The sequence below is a fragment of the Chelon labrosus genome (assembly GCF_963514085.1).
Source record: "Chelon labrosus genome assembly, chromosome: 20".
NCBI lineage: Eukaryota > Metazoa > Chordata > Actinopteri > Mugiliformes > Mugilidae > Chelon > Chelon labrosus.
The window spans coordinates 1,578,692-1,601,899 of record NC_140353.1 but is presented as its reverse complement, the minus strand read 5'-3'; the positions used below and the strand labels follow the sequence as shown (position 1 = coordinate 1,601,899).

The 23,208-nt window shown below is 42.3% G+C and overlaps 1 protein-coding gene across 1 annotated transcript; it reads left to right on the top strand.

Moving 5' to 3' along the window:
* Positions 1-11,037: 11,037 nt before the first annotated feature.
* On the top strand, positions 11,038-23,208 carry syt16 (synaptotagmin XVI; the record flags this gene model as incomplete). Its single annotated transcript, XM_084568665.1, has 6 exons — positions 11,038-11,723; positions 17,385-17,636; positions 19,289-19,527; positions 21,748-22,209; positions 22,590-22,779; positions 22,895-23,208. The coding sequence occupies exons 1-6, from the start codon at positions 11,471-11,473 to the stop codon at positions 23,206-23,208; spliced, it is 1,710 nt and encodes a 569-aa protein (XP_084424791.1). The 5' UTR covers positions 11,038-11,470.

Here is a 23,208-nt window from a genome sequence, read left to right as displayed (position 1 = left end):
GATGTGACGGGTGCGTCTGATCTGATACCCAGGACGTCCTCAGGTTCCTCCTCTGTTTGCTCCGCTGAACAGGAGGGAGCAGTCGGCCGTCGTTTCTGGTTATGGTGGCCTAGTTACAGACCGCTTCGATGTCTAATTCATGGCCCTCTCCCCCCTCTGATGGGGGAGAGAGGCGCTCTGCTGCTGCTGCTGCTGCTGCTGTGTGATTATCTGTATCAGGGAATGGAAACTGGCTTCTGATCCGTGTTTGTTCCTGTTTGTCTGAGAGCTGGGAGCTTAATGGTGGACGGGAAGTCGGCCTCATGTCGGTGATTCAGACACTTTGCTCCAAAGATTTCTCAGAGGACTGGATGTTAAAGTTTGTGATCCACAGTTAAAACTGTCCACAAGGTGCTATCCAGCAGACACACATGCTCTGGTTAATCTACTGTCTGATGAACTGAAGAAGAATACTTTCTCTCTTTTAGCTATGTGCAAAAAGTATTATTTATATGAATCCCATGTTCATTTGTGGGCATTTTATGCTGAAGTCTGGTCATTGTGTGTCTATTTCTGGTCAGTTTGTGCAGTTCTTGTTGATCTGTGGACATTCTTTGGCTTTTTGTGATTAAAGATTAAGAAAACCTTTATTTGTCCTGCAGTTTAGAACAGAATTACAAAAGAGCAGCAAAAATATCAAGAGTAAAAAGTGTAGGGTATAAAAGATTAATAAAAAATACTGGCAGTACTGGCATATATGCTAAAAGTACAATGGACCGTACAGGGTTTTGAATTGCACAGATGCACCAGGTGTAACTGGGTTATGAAGTTGCACACAGTAAAAACTAAAAGTGTTAAACCTTGAGGTGTAATAATATTACACACATTAGGAGTGTTAGCTGTGGAGCCTAACAGCAGCAGGAGGGAAAGAGCTTCTCAATCTTTCCTTCACACAGTCTGAAGCTGCTCCTCAGTGCTGCTTAAATCACCTTGTGGTAATTTAATATCTGTTTGTGATCAGTTTATGTGCTTCAGGTTGTTTTGCATTATTCTGTTTCATGTTGATTTGTGGACATATTGTGTCTATTTGTGATAATTTTATGTGGATTTGTGATCATTTTGTGCACTTCTCGATGTTTTGCATTATTTTGTTGTCATTTCATGTCATTTTGTGTCTTTTTGTGATCATTTTAAGTGTACATGGGGTAATTCAGTGCCCTTCTGGTTATTTTGCTTTATTTTGCAGTCATTTCATGTTGATCTGAGGACATACTTTGTCTTTTTGTGGACATTTTGTGTCTATTTGCGATAATTTTGTGCACTTCTTGTTGTTTTGTATTATTTTGTTGGCATTTCATGTTGATTTGTGATCATTTTATGTTTATTTGTGGTCACTGTGTGTTCTTGTGGTTGTTCTCTGACTAGTTAGTGTCTATTTGTGGTCCTTTTTGTGTATTTTCAGTCATTTCATAGCTTGTTGTGCTTATTTAATGTCTAATGTGTGCTTCTGGTTGTTTTCCATTCTTCTTTAGTCTGTTCATGTCTCTTTGTGCTCATTTTAAACCAGACTTACAGTGTTGGACACGTATAACAAATGAATGATGAATGTAAGTAGAATACTTATAACACAATCTCTGTTGTAGCTCTGTATGACAGTGTTATGTTTTATATTTAAAACCTCTCAGCTGACATCAGTCTTATTAGTTGACATACGATGGAGCCATGCCCCTAAATCCTGCCACACCAGATGACTTGTAACTCTTTGAAAACACGTCTTCCAGTCTAGAAGTTGTGGCCATTATTGTCCTGTTATTGTCCTGCAGTGCGTCCACTTTCTCCACTCGTCTTCCTGGGAAGGCGTCCCCAGGAAGGGACGCCTGCCTCGCCCTCTGGGAGGCAGGAAAGCCTCGCTGAGTGACGGCTCAGGCTGAGGGTCAGATTTCATTCAAAGAAAGAGGAGGACAGTTTGGAGAGACAAGTTTGCTCTCTGCACGAGTACGAATTAGTGTCGGAAGAGTAAAAAAGATAAAAAGACGGAGGAAGAGGAGGACAGGCATGGCCAGCGAAGGAGGAACGGTTGAAACTCAAGGAGAGAGAGAAAGTAGGTCAAAAGATGAACAGCTTTTCATTCTTGTGTCTTATTCCTTGAAATTAGTAAATGACTGATGGGGGAATGATACCGAGACACTAAAGCTTGTTTTACCCTGAGAAATGTGAGGCTCTACCACTAAGCTCTGGTTTAAAAGCAGAGCAGAATAACTTGTCTGCAGTTGTTTCCATGTGGTCATCTTACATCTGGTTGTGGATTAATACCCGGCTCGTTCAGGACATAGAGGAGAAGGCAGATCCACACAGAACAAATAGATGGATGAGATGTGTCGTTGCAAACGTGGCTCAAACAAACAAGAAGCGTAACATGATCAATAGAGTCCCAAACAGGTGACGATGAGATGTGAGGAGCCGAGGATTCATTTTCTATTTCTCTGTGGTAGTTTTACTTTGGTCTTTAGTCATCGTCTACTCTTTAAGGTTGATTTATGAATCTTATTTGTCATTTAGCTACTCTGTGTGGTTGTTTTATGTCTACTAACGCTAATTCTATGTGTATTTGTCATGATTTTGTGCCTTTCTGGTTGTTTTGCATTCTTTTGCCATCATTCCATGTCGATTTCTGGTCATTTTGCATAATTTTGCAGTTGATTTGTGAGTATTTTATGTCTGCTTGTGATTGTTTTGTGCGATTCTGGTTGTTTTGAACATTTCATAGTTATTTCTTGCTGCTTTGTGGGCATTTTGTATATTTCTGTGGCCATTTCTTGTGTATTTGTGGTCACTTTGCACCCTTCTGGCTGTTTTGCATTATTTGGTAGTCATTTGCTAATGTAAATTAATCAAAGTTTTTGTTTTTGCATGATGTGAAAAAAAGTCTTAATTGAGATATCTGTCTGTGGAGGTGTGTCCAGAAAACAAGACTGAAACAAGGGCAACCATCCAAGTCTAATAAAAAGTAGGAAAAGATTAAAAGATGCTGTAGAGATCCATCTTTTTCAGTTTTAGAGTCTGTTTTACCATTTTAACGCTCTGACAAATATACTTAAAGCCCATGGTCCAGTTTAGAGCCTAAAGTGTTGAAATCTGAAGGTTAAATCTTTGTCAGGGGGTCAGTGACGTCTATTAGACCCAGTGTTTTAGCAGCTTCTCTGTTTGCGCTGCTCTCATGTTGATGTAATGCAGCCTCCCACCAGCAGATGGCGCCTCAACACTAGTATTGTAAAGCTTGGATTCCTGATAACAGACATATCTCTTTATTACTGATCAGTATTTTTAAACCAATGGACAAACAATAGACCATAAAAAACTTAAAGGTGTAAATTTAATTTAAAGTCTGAATGTTTTAAGCAAATATGTTATTTAAATCTGAGGGACCACTACAGATACTCCACAGAGATCAAATTATTTCTCCTTTTGAAAAAGTTTCACAGATGAAATGTGAACTTTATTATCAGAAATAACAGTAAAAAAAATGCAAAATAAGCATCTCTTTATTAGAAATTCCACTGAAAGGACAAAAAATGAATGTAACTTGAATTAAATCATTGCTAAATGCAATCTGCATACAGGTCAATCTGCCATAGGTTATAAAACTTTTAATCTGTTTGAGTCCATGATTGTTAGTTTTTTAAACTTGGGTAGAGTAAAAGTTATAATGCTAATCAGCCAATAGCTCCTGTAACACTCAACCTTTAAGTTCGAACAATTTAAATCCAACCCTACTTGGTCTAAAGTTTCCATACTGGGTATACCAGATAAATACCCCAAGTCCACACTAGTTACCTCCAGATGCATCCTTGATAAAAGGGGCGGGGCAAGAACAGAACACATCTGGGTATTTGGACTGTACTTGGTCAGGTGCGGTCTATGAACTTGGGCAGCGACTGATGACGTTTCACAAGAACTAATTTTGATAAATGTTCCATGTTTGTAACTTTGAGATATTAAAGAACCGTTTTTATGACAGAGCTCTCTATCGCCCCCTGGAGGACGGAGGTTTGTTGACTCTTGGATTTTAAAAAAACATTTTTGAGGCTCCAGAGTCTCTATTTCCAAATCGAGCTTGTCAACTCCAAGCTACCGAGAACGCAAGTCTAAAGTTTCCATTCTAGGTATACTAGATAAACACCCTGAGTCCACACAAGTTACCTCCAGATGCGCCCTCAATAAAATGGGTGGGACAAGAACACATCTGGGTATTTGGACTGTACTTGATCAGATGCTACTTTGAATTGGAACAGTAACTGGGCAGCAACTGATGACGTTTCACAGAACACAAAAACAGACAATAACGCATATTAATAACTGATCCCATGTTTTATGACTGAGCTCTCTATCGCCCCCTGGAGGACGGAGGTTTGTTGTCTCTTGGATTTTGAGAATCATCATCGAGGCTCCAGAGTCTCTACTTAAGAATCAAGCTTGGATTTTGAGGACCTCAGGTCTTCATGAATAGTTTTATCGTCTTGGAGCTTGTCTCCAGGTGAAGCCACTCCTGAGGGTTTTTTTCTTTTCTTTCCTATTCACCATCTCTTCCATTTCCACCCCGAGACGCTCGTCCTCCCCGGCCAATCAGGACAAACAAGACAGACGGCGTCATGGTAACGTGAGCCCTCCTCGCACGTGGGTGGGAAAAAGCACATTCATTATACCTTAATAGAGCCACTGGACTGTTACCAGGGAAACTATGATTTTCAGGTGTGTGTGTGTGTGTGTGTTTGCCTTGCAGTCAATGTGTTCAAGACTGAAAACATGATGTGCTGATGTTACCGGGTTGATTTGACCTCTCGTCCTGAGAGCAACTGCTCGGCTGTTTGTGTGTTTAGTGTTGCAGGGTCAGTGAACGTCACATGGCTCTGGACTTCATCTTTAAATGAAGATTATGACTTGTACCAGTCACTGGTTTGTGTTACACCACGGTTCAGCATCCTGCTGTCTTGTAGTGTTTAGCAGTCACGTGTATTCATTCGGCTCTATTATCATACAGCTAGTGTTTGTTGTGTTCAGGGATCGGCTTCTTTGTTCGGTCCGTGTGATCAGACTGGTCTAGGATATGGCTCAGGCGTTTGTTAGGTTGTTAGATATGGCTCAGGCGTTTGTGTAGCTGCCACAGGTTTGATTCCTGGTCAGGGAGCACCATTCGACACACTCACCAGAGCAGCAAATCTTCCAGCCTCTGTGCCGGTTTATGCATGTCTGCCAATCCGGCTCCTTCTTGTGATATCTCAGAAATGCCTTCATGCAAATTTGGCACAAACATACACTTGGACCAGCACTCCAAGATGTAGTGGGACAAAGGACAAAACTCCAGATCACTGTGACCTTGCTAAACAGATTTCTGAGGCCATAAATCAACTTTTGTGTGCGATATCTTTGGGAAGCCTTTACAAAATGTCTTCAGATTTGGTGCAAACATTCACTTGGACTCAAAAATTGGGCACATTTCAACTCAGTTCAGCACAAATGTCCACTGGGACTCAAGGATGGACACTTTTATGGCCACAGTTCAACTCAGTATTCATGTGTGTGTGTGTAGTCACCAGGAAGCCATTCAGTCAGCGGCCTCGTTTGTGAACTTCTGTATGAGCTTCCCTGAAAAGAAGGCTAATGAGCTGCCATCATCATCAAAGTCCATTTCACCTAAATGACTGACTGATTAGAATCTGACGGTCAGTTGTGCTGTGAGCTCACGTCCATGACTCTTTGGTGAACATGATATCTCAGGAATGCGTTGATTCAAGTTCTTCAAATCTGAGGTGAAAGGTAAAAAATCCAGGTCACTGTCAAACGTTAAAGACATATTTTCTGTCCAGAAATCACTTTATGAATGTGATATCTCAGAAAAGTCTTCATGAAATGTTTTCAAATTTGGTACAACCATCCACTGAGACTCAGAGATAAAGAGATTAGATTTAGTGGGTCAAAGAACAAAAAACAAGGTCACTGTGACCTTTCAAAACAATATTTTTGGCCATAAATCTGCTTCTGAATGCAATATCTCAATAAAGCCTTTATGAAATTACTTCACATTTGGCACAAACGTTCACCTGGACTCAGGAATGGACATATTTGATTTTGGAAGTTAAGGGTCAAACGTCAAGGTCACTGTGACGTTGCAAAACAAACTTTTCGGGCCATAAATCAACTTTTGAATGCCATATATCAGGAAGGCCTTCAAGGAATTTCTTCAAATTTGGCACAACCATCCACTGGAGCTTGAGGATAAATGGATTAGATTTTGGGGGTTAAGGGTCAAACATCAAGGTCGCTGTGACCTTCCAAAACAATGTTTTTGGCCATAAATCAGCTTTTGAATGCAATATCTCAAGAAAGTCTTCATGAAACGTTTTCAAATTCAGCTCAACCATCCATTGGGACTCGAGGATAAACAGATTAGAGTTAGTCGGTCAAAGCACAAAAAACAAGGTTACTGTGACCTCGTAAAACAAACTTTTTGGCCATAAATGAATTTATGAATGTCATATATCAGGAAGGCCTTCACGAAATTTCACAAAATGTGGCACAACCATCCACTGGGACTCGAGGATAAATGGATTAGATTTTGGGGGTTACGGGTCAAATATTGGCTGTGCAATGTGACCATGCAAAACAAATGATTTGCCCTTTAATCAGCAAATGAATTTGTCATAATCACACAAAGGGTTTCAAGGATGGACACCTGGTTAGCCAACAGGAAGTCATGCTTATGAGCATGCTAAGTGCTCCTGCATCCATGGACTGGACAAAACAAAACATCTTAGGACATCTTAGGACATAAACAATATTAGCTGATTAATTGATGATGGAAATAATAATTTGGTGCATCCATAGTCAGGATAGAGAATGGAAAAATCAGCATGGAACCATGTCACTGACGTCCAAACTGATTACTACAGATTAAGACTCCTCCTTTATCCTCCAGGCTTCAGCCTAATGTGAGCAGAGAGCATCCAGCTGTGTGTCATAGTTATAATAAGTCGACAAAAGTTGAGGACATACACTCAGACCTGCAGCCCTGGAGCTAATTACCCACATTAATGAGTCACCTTTAAACGAACCCAGAAAGACAGCGGGCCCTCCTTTTATTCATTCCCTAAAAGAAGAAAGAAAGATCCACAAAGCCGCATGTTCCTCCCCCTCCTCCTCCTCCTCCTCCTCCTCCTCCTCCTCAGCGTCACTCGTCTCTCTCATTAATTAGCAGTAACAACGTGGCGTTCGCTGCCGCTGCTCCATCACTGATCCAGCGCTCACATCAAAGTGCTCTCCTCTCTCCTCTCCAGCTCCTCACATCAAAGCCGAGGCTGGAAAAGTCAGCAGCTGCATAGTAATCAGGGGATAAGGATTTAGTATTCACACACACACAGCATTTTTTTATTATTTTTTTTTAAATCAGTGTTGCTTCGTTCTCTCCGTCTCATTAGCCTGATCTCATGCCTCTCATTGACTTCTGGGTCACATCGCCTCCCTAATCCGTGTTTGTGCAATAATTCATTAGGTTTCTCCGTTTGCACATTCAACACACGCTTTCATTGATTCATCAGTATTCTCCATTGGTGCTATTTTTACCTCTGGTGCAAACATTCAGCTACTTCTTCTCTAAATATTTCCACAAATAAATATTGTTAGAAATGAGCGAGTGTAATGAAAGTGGTGGAATTAAAGTCCCGTTGTGTGTTTGTAGAGCAGGTGTGAGGACAGACTATGACCCCGGGGGGTTTCTTCCTGTCCATCTGGATGCAAGACAGTAGGAGGCTCAGAGTCTCCAACACTGAGCTCAGTGTCTGGCTGTCAGAGCAGCTGAGAGGGGAAACTCCACTTTACGGCCGCACCCGAACTCACCATCCAAACACTTAACTGTTGCGCTGCATTTTGAAGTGAATGCAGCACATTGTTTGTTTGTTTTAGTAATTTGACATGCTCTGAATTTAATCAAAGAGTATCAAGACTGGAGACCTGTCCAGGGTGTACCCTGCCTCTAATGACAATGAATGAATGAATCAAAGAATATCAGGCTGGAGATTGATGTTCAGTACTTGGTGAACCGTTGCTGCTATGTTCATCCAAGTGGGGCCAAGAAACAAGGCCAATGCTGATGAGTCGGTGATTGCGATACTTTAGGAAGGTCTTGAGAAAGTCAATTCAAATTTGGCCCAAACTCAAATTTGAACGAGCTGATAAAAATTAGCTGGTTGCTGTGACCTCATGTCCGTCCCTCTCTTGTGAGCGTGATATCTCAGGAAAGTATTGATGGAATTCCTTCAAGTTTGGCACAACTGTCCACTGGGACTCAAGGATGAACATTTTAGATTCAGATTCAGATTTAGATGACAGGAACGCATTTACAAAATGTCTTCAAATTTGGCACAAACGCCCACTGGGATTTAAGGATGAGAAAACTTGAATTCATGAGTCAAAGGTCAAAAAATTCAGGTCACTGTGACCTTGCAGAACTAGTTTTTTAAGCCATAAATCAACTTTTTAATGCAGTATCTCAGGAAAGCCTTTACAAAATGTCTTTAGTTGCACCTGAATTAATTTGATGTTGAAATCCAGATGTTCCCAACTCACCACCAGTCTTTTTAGAACTGAAGAATTCGGTGAAACATCTTCAAGAAACTCTACAAGTCTCTTGTTTCAGCTTTGTTGTTTTGATATACCATGACCTGGATGACTGAGAACCTTCATCAGCTTGGTTTATAGTTGGCTCTCACTTGTATGTCTACGCTCTGCATAGACCGGTTGCAGGAAGTATAAACTAAGGTTTCCACTGAGCCGTTTTTCAAGTTTTCCATATTCATCTTAAAGTCAACTTTGGCACAATGTTAGCCTGACCTACAGAGACACAATCACTACGTTAATGGGTAATTTGACCAGAAATATCCTTTAAAGCCTGTCACTGAAGACCCACTGTACAAAATCATGCTGTGTTTGCGTGTCAACCATTAATAGACAGCAGCAGCTATAAATGGGAAGCACGTTTTCAACCTCTGTCAGATAGTTATTTCAGGTCCTTTCACATCTACTGTTCTCAGCACTGTTGAAAGGGTAACCTCCTGTGATTTAAACAGTGATTACTTTGTGAGCATATAAAGAGTTCAGGCTTTGTCCACATGCTTTTTTAAAAAAAATAATTCTTGCATTTGTTCATTCCTCTCTGTTATTGGCTGTTACAGTTATGTCTGAGCTCATGGCAAACCCTGGACTCATTCATGGACTCGTCTCTTCTGTCTCTTAATAGATAACACATTTCAAATACATCAACCAGGGAGTTCCAGTTTCACCTCTCTCTGTTCTTTCCATAATAGACGTAATATTATAAATAAGTATTGCATGTCGAGTAAAGATGCCGTCGTTGCTCAGTATTTTCGGTACGTGAGTGGATGTTTTTAGAGCAGGTTTGTGAGCTACATTTGTAAAGTGTGGGAGTCAGAAAAAAAAGAAAAGCGGAACACACACACACACACACACACACACACACACACACTCCTACGCTGCTCAGGCCTTTCTTTGCCGTCGGCTCTCAGCAGGATGTGCACTCGTCTCTGTTTGCTGGCATCGATTTCTGTTCGCCGCAAACGTTGCCGTGGGAACGGGAGACAGCGATGCACCCCTTCACCCCCCCCCCCCCCACCATTATACACCTCTATTCATGGTACTGAAGGAGACTGAGCAGAGTACTACGACATGCATCGCCTCATCTCTCTGTCTCTGTGTGTTCTTCACTCATATTTTTTCCTTTCCTTCTCATTTGGTCCAGGTATTTTTCTCCTTCACTTTTCTTTTCGCCTTCCTTCTCTGTAACGTTGTAGAGAGGTGGTAATGGCTCTTTCTTTTTTCATTTCAGCACCAATAAAGGTCCATAAACATCAACAGAGAATATAAAAATATTCACATAAGCTGAAGCTGCTGATGTTGTGTTTGTTGCTTACAGTTGTTTCCAGGAGTCTTTCCTCTGAGTTTAGTCAAACAGAAGTAGGATTTATGATCCACCCTAAACGCCTTAGATTTGTGTTTTCCACCACAGCCATCCAGGACATTTTTGTATTAGTGCGAAAGTCGGAAAAGGTTAAAAATATTTTCCTGTCACAGCAACCGTATACAACGTACACATACAGTGTGTAGAATATTTATTACCAAGAGCAATATAGAAATATTGTTATACACAGATAAAATTGTAAGTTCTTATTTTATTATATTATTTATTTTTGCACCTGTGTCTGGCTGCTGCCGAGATCAAATTAATATTTGAAGAATTTTTGGGGATATTTTTGCGTTGTTGGACACAAAAATTGGCAACCGAGCTAACAACAATAATGTCTCTAAAAGATCAGGATTCAAACGGATCAAAACAACTGTCCAGTTATATTTTTTTCAACTTTGTTTGTTACTAATTTGAATATTTTTGAAAATGGACAGCAACCATCGAGCTAAGTAAACAGCTGGTCTCTGCAAACCGAAATCACGCAGCCAAACTTCGAATTTCGCAGCCAACACTTTATTCTTATGTCTCAGTATTTCATTAAAATCGTCCACATGAAACTCCATCAGCTATGCACCAGATGGTGACTTGCCTGACAGAATCTGATCCCTTGTGCTTCAACGTCATACATGGTTCTTTGCCTTCATCTCGTGGGCTAATTAATGATGAATTTGCAAATTTTAATCAAAATATAGCCGTCTTGCAATTAACGAAATCTTTGCACTGATGTGTAACATGCCTTGGTGGGGACATGTGTGTTCAACTGCCTTATTAAGGAAATGTCAGTATTTTTATGGATTGTATAATGTGCACAACGGTAGAATGTGATGATTTAGAGGCTAAATAAAATGGCCAAAGGTTGAGTTGTGTGAACGTTGCATCCTGTTTTTGAAATCAGTTGTGTTTTCCCATTGAGATTTCAATTCAAGAGGTAAAAATCCAATTTGGAACACTTTGGGTACTTTTGTTATCCACATGGAGAGTCCTCATGGTATTATTTTCAGTTTTTACTAAAACGTTTGTAGGATATGTGTGCTTTGTAGAATCCTAAACAACAGTACTAGTTATAAATGTTGATTTATTTGTTCATAGAGTTATCTTCTTGTGATAGAGACATTAGGTTTGGTTAATGAGCGAGCGGTTTCACAGGTGAATAAACAGAATACCCTTAGCTCAGCATATTATATCGTCCAGGTACTTGCACTGCGTACATCTGTGCAGGTGGGTACACCTTGACAGGTAGAACATGTGAATGTTTGTTTTTAATTTTACTACCCCTCATGTGCTCTTGAGCAAGGCACAAGCTGCAGTTTGAGCCCAGGAAACTGTTTATTTCTTGTAGCCGTTTTTACACTGACTCTGCTCTTGAGCAAGGCACCGAGGGAAACCCAAATACTAAAGTGTCACTCGTTCTGTTTGTGTGCATCACATGTACCATGTGTACTGTGTGTGTTTGTGTGCATGTATCCAGACTGTCTGTTCGTCTGGTCTGATCAGTGTGTCATTGTGTGTCCCCTCTCCCTCTCCCTCCTCCTGCCAGTCACCCCAGAGGCCATCGGCTTCCTGTCGGCAGTGGGCGTCTTCATCGTGGCTCTGGCCGTCCTCTTCCTCTTCATCAACAAGAAGCTGTGTTTCTCGCGCGTCGGCGGACTGCCCTGCCTTGAGCAACACGGACGCCGCAAGAAAAACCGACCGGGAATCCGCCAGGGGCTCGGTGAGTGACTGAATAAATGATGTGAAGCATTTGAGCTGACGAGGTATAGTCGGGTTGTTATGGTACCGTTCATTGATTTCCTCCAGTCACAGGTGAGTATGTGATCAACAACAAACCGTTGTCATTAGATTTTTAGTTGTGCACCACCCACAGATGCTCCTATATAAACCACAACCCTCCACCAGTCTTTAAGAACTTGGATGAAACGTCTTCAAGACACCCTACAGCTCCAGTTGCTCTTGTTTCAGCTAGTTTTTAATTTTCTTTGTGAAGGCTTGTCTGAGTTTGTGATTGGAGCTTGTTTATCAGAGCAACAAAAGTCAACCAAACCATTTAACCTCGAGGTTTGTCCAGTAGCTTTTCTGTAGCCATGGCTCACATCACACGAGCTTCATCCTATAGTTACTCTATTTTTTTTATTTCTGTATCTGCAGGTTAAACAAAAGAGATGCATCGTGTCAGTAAGTCGGTTTTAGACCAGACTGCTTCTGTTTACATTTGCGCTGCCATTGGGAAGACATCCTGGTAGTTCCCATGTCGTTAGCCTCATAGCATAATTGCCTAAGTCATATTTTAACGTTTTCGGAAAACAAGAAAAAACACCATTTTTAGCAAGCACATTGGTATTTTTTTCTATTGATATTGTAACAGTGGCCAAGAAATGACTTAGGCGATTATGCTATGAGGCTAACGACATGTTTCCTGAAGTTTTGAAGCTCAGTGTGGCGTCGCCGGCCGTCATCCATCTCGCCTCACTCCATCTATCTCCTGGCTCATTCAAAAATAGTCAAAGAGGTGGTGCATGAGTGGAGCTGAGGCTAACGGCAGCTAGCAACCTAGGAGGACACCCACCTGTCACTCAAAGCAGCCACGCCCCTAATCGCCCCTAAAACTCGCTTCTGGAGCCTCAAGTGGACATTTGAGGAACTGCAGTTATTTGGGTACTTTCACATTTGTCTTTATTTTTCTGTCACTTGCAAACAACATACACAAAAAAATATATTGTAATTATAATATAGATATTTTGCATATATTTTGGTTTCAAAACAATTTTACGACAAGGCTGTAATTCCAGAACATGAGGTGCATGAAAGTGAATGAAACCAAGTACTGAGGTCCAGTCCCAGCACATTAGAAAAAAAATATCTAACAAAGATAGAAAAATAAATAAAACTAAACAATCTCAAAGCAAGTATAAAAACGGCATTAATAAATAAATATATGTTTAAATATATGGGTATATGTTTTCATTGGATCTCCTCAATATTCTCCCTCTAGTTTCACATCTTTCCTGTGTCTTTGTTTTTGTGCAGCTCTTCTCTGTCGTTGTGCTTTTTAAACTTTTTAAATCTTTCAAATGAATCGAATGAATTGAATCAGAACATTTTTGAACCCTGCCCTATTTTTAAATTTGAACAGGGCCAGGGTTGGTCATTTCACCCTGATTCCAGTCTTTACGCTCAGCCGAGCCAAGCCTGAATGATGCGCCATAATTAATTACATATACATTTATGTCAAACATTGAATTTTAATGAAACAGGAGAACAACTGTCTCTGTTTTTCAGATTGTACTTCGCGAGTAAGCGCTGTTGCTTTCAAGTCCAAGGTTTATGTGTTATACAAGCTGAAGCTCCCGTACGCATTATGACTCCAATTAAACTGTTCAGTGGCGGCAAGTGAACGTGGGCGAGTTTGTATTTGTGCAGAGATTTCTGTGGGCGAGTCTGCATGAGTGAAAGAGCTGTGTGAGTCAGCCACATACTGCCACAAAGCTCACAACAACAATATTCACATCATAAAACCTTGGAAGACAAACGCAGCACAGAGGAAAGAAAGTGCCGCTGAGAGGATGAGAGCAGGACGCTCAGTTTGTGGCTTTCTTTCGGCCTTCGTCATCTTTCTTTTTCTTTTTCTTTTCCTCCCACTTGTCAAACAGTGCTACCAAAGGTTAACTAAACACAAGGTTTTCCTCTGTTAAATTCAAACATCCAAGAACAAAGGCTTAACGGCTTTAACTAAAGACGTGATGTTGGCTTTAGAAACAGTGTTAGATGGATTTAGATTACATTTTTATTGTGTTTATACTGTAAATGTCACACAAGAGACAAAAGACTGAAACTGCAGTTCCTCTAATGACCTCTTAGATGTAGAAACTGTATTAGTTGAACTTAGAATATATTTTTTGCTGTGTTTATACTGTACGTGCTGCACAAGAGACAAAAGAAAAATGAAACCAACACAAAGTACCACAAACTGCAGTTCCTCTAGTGACCACTGGGGGCTCCAGAAAGCAAGTCAATCCCTGTAGATGTTAAAATGTCCAACTTTGTTTACAGCCTGGCACAAAAACTGTTCCTAAAATTATATTAATTTATGCAAAATTAAGGGTGTGGCTGCTTTGAGTGACAGATCGGTGTCCTCGCAGGTTGCCAGCTCCACTCACGCTGCACCTCTTTGAAGATTTTTGAATTAGCAGGGAGTTAGGTGGAGTCAGCCACTGACAAGATGGCGACATGATCTGAAAAACATCGCTCTGAGCTTCGAAACCCACTCTGCGTGATGTCACGGAAGGTTCACCCATCTTTGTTTACAACGATGTCCAAAATGCCATAAAACATGTCAGTCAGATCTCAAGTTTTGTGCCGTCATTCTTCCCCAGAGGTCCTGGAACCAGACAAACCAAAGAGCAACACGAAATAAAGAGCTGCAATCTGCTACCCCACCACTAGATGTCCCAAAATCCCAAATGCTGGTCCTTTAAACAACACATTCCTCAAGTGAATAAAGCTTTTTGCTGCCTAATTCTAACTACAGAAGAACTGGCAGTTTTTGTAACAGAAATGCTAAAATTCAGCGAGAGCTTCATCCATGTCCGCTGAAGACGGTAAATCCTGCAGAATTATTCAGTTCTTTCTGAGCTCCTCTGAGTCCTTTTTCAAAAAAAGACATAAATAAAGAGAATAAACTCAGAAGTTAACAAAAATGTACTTTTATATCAGCAGTTAAAGAAAGGAAACCTTGTTCCCAGTAGCTGGCTGCTCTAGACCGTGAGTCAAACTGAGCAAACATTGATCTGGTTCGTCGGTTCCTCACCTGCAGCAGGTGGAGCCTAATTTCCAGGTGCTTCCTTGAGCAAACAGCACATTCAGCTCGGAGTCTCTCCATAGCATTCTCAACTCACCTGGATCTCCACGGGACGAGGTAGGGGCTGTTTGTGACCACAGGTTCAGTCAAACTGTGTGAAAATGTAGATTTAACCTGGAAACTGTGATTAAAGAAAAGTTTTACTCCTGTAGAAAACAAGAAACAGATTGGAGTAAAAAACCTTCAGCTGTCCAACATATGTTTACAGAAATGAAGGTTTCGTGTTTACATCGAACTGAAGCAAAAATCCAAGATGGGCCTTTGTTCTGACTCTTATGAGGATTATGAGGTTTACTGTGTTTACATGTGGCTTGGAAACATTTTGTGCAGCGTTATGAAATCTATATTTACTCAGTTTAAATTGACTCAGTTCTTCCGTCACATGACTCCACCTCACCTCAGCTCTGTGACTGTATGGTTTGGTAATTAGAGCTGTAGAAAATAATTATTTTCTCTATTAATCCATTAATGATTTGGTCCAGAAGATGTCAAGGTATCTCCTAATAATCTCTTGATAATAACAGCAGCTGGGGTTTCTATAGCGGATTAAGAATAAATAAATAAATAATATCTAAAAATGTATAGGTACTGTAGAAATACAAGAAAATAAATGTGTAAATGATTTAGTTAATTCATTCATTCGTTAAATTAAAAAAATAAGTAAAACCATAAATGCAGAAAATCGAAATAAATAAACGAATATAATCTGAAATAAACATAGAAATGAATGAATCAATAGATTAAATAATTACTAATGTAAAAAAACATTAATATACAAATGATGAAATTCATAAATTAATTTAAATTAAAGTAAATCCATAAATGTAGTGACACATAAATATATTTTGATATTTATATATAGAAATAAATATATCAATAGGTCAAATAAATGAAGTAATGTAAAAATGCATTTGTTTATTTATGCTTTGTTCTTCATTCATTAATGAAAAAAAGTGTGAAATGACACAGTTTGAACAAAAGGTTATCACTGTGGCATAAATTAAAGGATTGTCTCATCTTAAGTAAAAAGTAAAAGTAAGTAAAACGTGATTCTATTGAAAATTGAAGAATTCTGAATATTGAGAGCTTGGTGCCAAATGAGCAGCCTCTCCATCCAAGACCAGATTCAAACTGTTCTCTTGTCTATTGGACTTTATATGCAGAGTCAAAAAAAGGCAAATAACAGCAGGAGTTTTATGCAGCAATCCAGAATTATATGACTCAGCTACTAACTCAGCAGGTGCCTGCAGAATAATCACATTACTTCTCTATCTGAAAGCCTTTAGACGACCAATCAGCCGCCACTCGCCAACTCAAGAGTACGGCTTTCTTCCTGTTGTCTGGGTAACCATGGCGACCACCCAGGTAGGCACGGTGACCTGCACTTTAGCGAAGAAGACGGGGTTGATCGCTGCGCCGTCATTCACTCAGCCGCCAATTATGATTAAATTATGAAGGGAGAGAAGTGACACTCGACCCCCGCTAATGCTCATCGTCATCATAGCTTTACATGTGTTTCTCTCCCCCACAGCACCCAGCGCTTCCCACATGCTGCATCTGTGTTAGTTTATTATGCTTTCAGAAAATTTCCTCTGTGTCCGTTACACCGGCAGAAAACCCGTCACGTCACAAGGGTTTGTTTGACAGAGCTCCAGAGCTGGAGGGTGTCGCTGAAGGTGTTGAGACGTTGCTTCTATTTAAACACACAAACACCGTTTACTGACGTTTTCTTTACTCTGAAATAACCTAATTATAATAAAGTGTGTGCAATGCAAATCAGGGAAACTATGGGTTTGCTGTTTCAGGGCCAAAACATGACGGTTGGTGCACCTTTATCTCATTTAGCTCCATTTGTATGAAGCATATTTCAGAGCCTAACAATTTGTATTTACATGTTGACGTATTCCTCATCAGTCAGATTTACAGTAAACATGTGCTTCTTTTATTTTGTCACCAAAAACCTGCTCATTTAGTAGGTTTCAAACAGATGTTTGATGTTCCTTCAGGGACTCTTCACTGAGCCATTGGCAATGGCAACTGTCAATCATCGTGATGTCACTTCCTGTTTTTACAGCGCCAAAAACGAAACTTCTCTGCATAATATCTGCAACCTAAAATGACAACAAAACATCTGTGGAAAAACATGTATGTGACGCGTACACTAAAAGTGTTTTAGTTTGTCCCATTCACCAACATGGAGGGGGTGGGGCTTATGACCTATACTGGAGCCAGCCACTAGGGGGAGCACCACATGCTTTAGCTTCATTTTTGAGGAGTTGGAGGAGTCCACTTGTTTTACAGTCTATGGTTAATCACGACAGACCTTGAGACAAATAGTAGTGTATCGTCTGCATAGCGATGAACCTTCCTCCACTAACATTCATGGTTTTCCATCACTTCTCCTTTGATTTGTCGCAGCTTTCCTTCCGTCCAGTTTTCCTCTCCTCTCCTGAACTCTCCCAGCTTTTCCCGTTTGTCAATCCCTCTCGTTTCCCTCTGTGTTTGCCTCCCCTCCAGTGAACAGCTACGGTGACGACGACGACGATGATGCCACCAGCTCCTCCGACAGCGAAGACGAGGTCCTGAAGCAGTTTGAAATCTCGGTGTCACGCTCGCAGAGCTTCCGCAACGCTGCGGCGAACGGCGGCGAACAGCAGCAGGCGCAACAGAGTCATCTGTCGTTGGGTCGACGCCACAAATTCACTCGCCTGTCAGACCAGGAGGAGGGCAGCACTGAGCCTTCTGACTGTGAAGGTACTGGACCCAAAGGTATCTATTTATGGTATTGGTAAATTTTATTCACACCGATGTGTTTCTTTCCAATCTTTGTGATCAGTGCTGAGCAGGCAGCTGCCAACTGACCTGGTGCCTATCTATTTTAAACTAGAGAGGTGATTATGTCGTTTACTGCAGCTAAACTAGAGGCCCGAAACTCCCAACAAGCTGAAAACCAGACAGATCTTCCTCTAATCTGTGTAAATACTGTTTTTACTGCAGATTAGAGGCTGTGAAGAGCTCAGCGTGGCCCAGCGAGGTTGGACTCTGCTGTGATGGCAAACAGCATCGGTCGCAACGACACGTGTTTGTGCTCGGCCGTGTGTATTTAGCAAAAGGAGGATTAGAAATACCAAACCAGAGAATTTTTATTTGGCATTCGTGGTTACATTTGAGGCCTTTTATCAAAAACTTATTTCTGTCATGTTAGTAATAACAAAGAGCCAACTCCCAGATTCATCCATAATGACTTTTATATTAATAATTCCTCTGATTCCACCTGAGGGTAAATAACTCTTCGTACCAGCAGGTGGCAGTAGTCTGTATTAATCATTCGAAAGGGGAAACAGGAAGAGCTACTGTTAGCTGGGAGGCTAAGAAGCTAGGAAGAGCTTCTATTAGCTGGGAGGCCAAGAAGCTAGTAAGAGCTGCTATTAGCAGGGAGGCTAGGAAGCTATGAAGAGCTACTATTAGCTGGGAAGCTAGGAAGAGCTGCTGTTAGCTGGGAGGCTAGGATGCTACGAAGCGCTAATATTAGCTGGGAGGCTAGGAAGCTATGAAGAGCTACTATTAGCTGGGAGGCTAGGAAGCTAGGAAGCTACGAAGTGCTTCTATTAGCTGGGAGGTTAGGAAGCTAGAAAGAGCTACTATTAGCTGAGAAGCTAGTAAACAGGAAGAGCTACAGACACATTAATGTGAAATGTACCAGGTTGATTTAAACCAGAATTATCTCTTGTGCTGAGAAATTTTGTGAAAAACATTTCCACCTGAGCACAGGTCCGATGTTTGGGCTGAAGCTGTAACTCATCGCCTCCACCTTTAAGAGAACAGCTGGTGGTTGGTGGGCGGTGACCCCGTTCAGTCAGGTCACTCCGTCTCAACATGTAGATTATGTTTTCCATCTTTAACCGACACGTGAGCGCCACGGTGACATAACCCACAAATGAACGACACACACACACAGCGATGACTCACCACAGCCGTTGCCATGGTGAAGTCTCCGTGCTGCCATTGATATAACAGTCAGCCCGACCTTAATGACGGAGAATTGGAGATAATTGGTATTGATTGGTCTGAGGTACAGACTGTTCACAGAGCGTTCCTGTGTCAGGAAAAGGCTGAGGTTTGACAGATTGAACAATGTGGCCTCTGTTAACACACAGGTTTAACAAGCTGCTTTTAGATCTTTGTGATTTAATTAGAAGGAGTAGCATGAAGCGTTCATATCAGGGATACTGTCTCTGAAACACTGTCTCTAGCAAAGTCACAATCTCTGCCATCCTCACACTGTCACCTCATAAGTTACATGCTCATGTAAACATGTAGTTAAAAGCCGGTGTTTGTCTGAATTAAAAGTGAGTTTGATGAAAAGAGGTGCAAACATCTCTCCTCCCACGGTTTAAAACCCTGTCGCCTTCCTCCTGCAGAAATGGAGGCTCAGAGCCATCAGGGTTTCAAGGACCCGCTCTCTGCAGCGGTAGAAGAGATGGAGAAGGCGTCCGTCGACTCTCTGGACAAACCTGCTGCAGACGAGGCATCGGCCGCCAGGGCCAGCCCCGCCCCGAGCACCAACCGGCAGGCCGCCGACGGCAGCGAGGACACGGAGAAGATTCTGGATGAGGACAAAAATGAGGCCACAGACAGCTCCTCCACTTGGAGCCCGGAGGTACTGAACCCTGATGTTAAACATGAGTAGCTTTAAAGCTGTTAAAATCATCTTAAACATCACTGACTGACAGACTCAGCTGAAACAAAACTAGTCAGTTCAATGTCGCCTCAGTTTAAGAGACGGCATCTTGAACCTCAACTACATTCTTCAAATCTTGAAATTAAGAATTACAAGTCACTTCATCCAGATGGCGGCAGGTCTTTACCCCAGAGATACCGAACACTCGTATTCTAACTGAACCCTGAAAATGTCCACACACTTTAACCTGGACTCTAGAGACCAGATCAGTGTTCACACCTGGACTCTAACCTGGACTCTAGAGACCGGATCAGTGTTCACACCTGGACCTGTTTAACCTTGAGTCTAGAGACCAGATCAGTGTTCACACCTGGACTCTAACCTGGACTCTAGAGACCAGATCAGTGTTCACACCTGGACTATAAACTGGACACTAGAGACCAGATCAGTGTTCACACCAGGATTCTAACCTGGACACCAGAGACCAGAGCAGTGTTCACACCTGGACACTAGAGACCAGATCAGTGTTCACACCTGGACTCTAACCTGAACACTAGAGACTAGATCAGTGTTCACACCTGGACTCTAACCTGAACACTAGAGACCAGATCAGTGTTCACACCTGGACTCTAACCTGAACACTAGAGACTAGATCAGTGTTCACACCTGGACCTGTTTAACCTGGACACTAGAGATCAGATCAGTGTTCACGCCTGGACTCTAACCTGAACACTAGAGACTAGATCAGTGTTCACACCTGGACCTGTTTAACCTGAACACTAGAGACTAGATCAGTGTTCACACCTGGACCTGTTTAACCTGGACACTGGACATATGTTTATACAGGGTCTAAACAGTTTATAAATACTGATCAGAACTGGAAAGATCCAAAATAGTGTTGAAATAATTCACACACCCCGGTCCCAATAATTAGTGAATAAATTAATAAACAGATGCAGGGATTACTTAACGGGCTCGGCGAGCTGACCGCTGTTACCCATCAGTCTTGGCTATGAGAGGATTATCAGTCTGCCGTAATAATCTGATCAGGTTCGATCTGGAAGAAAACGAACCAGACACGGCTCCTCTGGGGGGGGGGGCCTCGAGGTTTTCTTTCCGTATAAATAGTTGATATATTTCCTTCTCTCCCCGCGCAGCGTTGTCTAACAAACAGAAGCTCATGAATAATAATGTGTGCAAACAAAGTGTGTGTGGGAATACATTTTCTGAGACGTGTTCGTAGGAGAGCGGGCGGCAGTGTGGGATCTAACAGCCTCTCAGTCATCAAATGAATCGCACTTTGAAATTGGGAGCAATCTGTGCTGTGGGCCTCACACACACACACACACACACACACACACACTGGTCCATGTGATTGTCTAGAAAAGCTTCATAAATAACAAACCAGGCTGGATCAGTGGAGCTACAGAAATCCTGCCACAGTCAATGTTGTAGCAGTTTATTTATACCGTGATATAACAGACCTGCCGATGCTACAGCTACAACTAGAACTACCACTGCTAATAATAATACTAAAAAAAGGGCCCACAGCAGTCTCAGGACCAGGGTCTTCTCTAGAGGGGACAGAGAGGTCCCACACAGCAAAACAGCCTTTGGACAAAATGCTCTTTTAGTCTTCCTCTCTCCATAAGAGAGTGTCCCACATTACAAACCTTCAAAACGTACCTCAAGCAGTGGTTGAAAGCAAACCCGTCTTGTAACCATTGACTTTTATCTTCTTAGTAATGTCCTGATCTATTGTCCTTTCCTATGTCTTATCATGTTTTTGTGTTACTTGCCAAGGGACTGCGGATGCAAATTAGTCCCTACAGGGACGTGGTTTTGGTTTGTCAGAGCTAAAACCAATAACTACAAAAGATCAGGTTTGACTATAGCCTAATACTCATCCAGTAATTTAAAAAATGCGCGGATTTGGCCAAGATACGGATCAGGACACCCTTAATTTCAAATAAATATCAAAAAAGTGTACGACTTTAAAGCTCCAAACCTGCGTTCATTCAGCCATCATCTTCACAGTCAGATGTTATGTCAGATCTGCAGATCAGTCTGCAACATCTCCACATCTGTGAGGCCTTCATAAGCAGCTTTGGGCAGAATATAGACCCGTCCACAGGTTTGATGCCTCTAATTTTAATGAAGAATAAACATTTCTTTATTTATCCCTTTTTTTCTTGCCAGCAAGAGCAGCCTCCCCGCGATGAAGTCTCAACTCAGGCGGTCTCTTCTTCCCCTCGAGTCCCCATCTCTAAATGTGGAGACCTGGTCCTCTCTCTGGAGTACCGGCCCGACTCGGAGAAGCTGCTGCTTTCCGTGGTCGCGGCCCGGGACATCCCGGACAAGGCTCGCAGCGGCATGGACTCCTGGCAGGTGCACATGGTCCTGCTGCCCGCCAAGAAGCAGCGGCACAAGACGTCGGTCCAGAAAGGCTCGCTGCCGCACTTCAACGAGAACTTCCGCTTCTCGCGCCTGGAGCCGTCCGACCTGCAGGTGTCGGCCATCAGGTTCAGGCTGTACGCGCTGGGGGGCCGGATGTCCCGTGAGAGGATGATGGGGGAGAAAGTGCTGCGCTTAGGAGGGCTCAACCCGAATGGCGGGACGATGGAGACGACGCTGGTTCTGGAGCCTCGAAGTAACCTCAAGGTAAGAGCAGTGTTTGAAGTGTGGTTATGATTAGAAACCAACAGAGGGCGCTGTTTTCATTTGATTGAATTGACCAAAAGAGGGCGTGGCCAATTCTTTATAGTTTCTCATGACACGAGACAGTCAAATAACTTGTTTACTTGATGGTGCAATGATCATCAAATTAAATCTAAGACTTTTGAATGCACATACAACGCTGCTTAAAAGTTTTTGTACCCATAAAAATGACCCAAAACCTGTTTCCCCTCATGAGTCAATGAGCTACAGCAGCTAGCTCCAACAGTAGTGTTTATTACAGGGTTGATGGAGATTGAAACTACCTCCTACTACATCACAGAGTCTCCCTTTGGTGTATTTAGATCTCTGTTTGGTCTCCTCAGAGCCTGGGCTCCCAGCTGAGTCTATCTGCTGTGTCTCAGAGCGACAGCGCCTCGTCCACTCAGTCCCTGACCCACGGTGGCGTCCCTGAGCTGCTGGTGGGTCTCTCCTACAACGCCACCACGGGACGCATGTCTGTGGAGCTCGTCAAGGGCAGCCACTTCAGAAACCTGGCCATCAACAGGCCACCAGGTCTGCAGGGAGCCACGAATATATAAAATATTAAAAATATATATATTTATGTTCAGTTACCAACATGACAAACCTCACTCTTGACACCTTCTCCACTTCTTCTTCTCTGGTCCAGACACCTATGGCCGGCTGACTCTGCTGAACTCGGTGGGTCAGGAGATCTCTCGGTGTAAGACGTCGGTGCGTCGTGGCCAGCCCAACCCCGTCTACAAGGAGACGTTCGTCTTCCAGGTGGCGCTGTTCCAGCTGTCGGACGTCACGCTGCTCGTCTCCATCTACAACCGCCGCAGCATGAAGCGTAAAGAGATGGTGGGCTGGATCGCCCTGGGCCAGAACAGCAGCGGCGAGGAGGAGCAGCTCCACTGGCAGGACATGAAGGAGGGTCGAGGTCAGCAGGTCTGCCGCTGGCACGTCCTGCTGGAGGCGTAA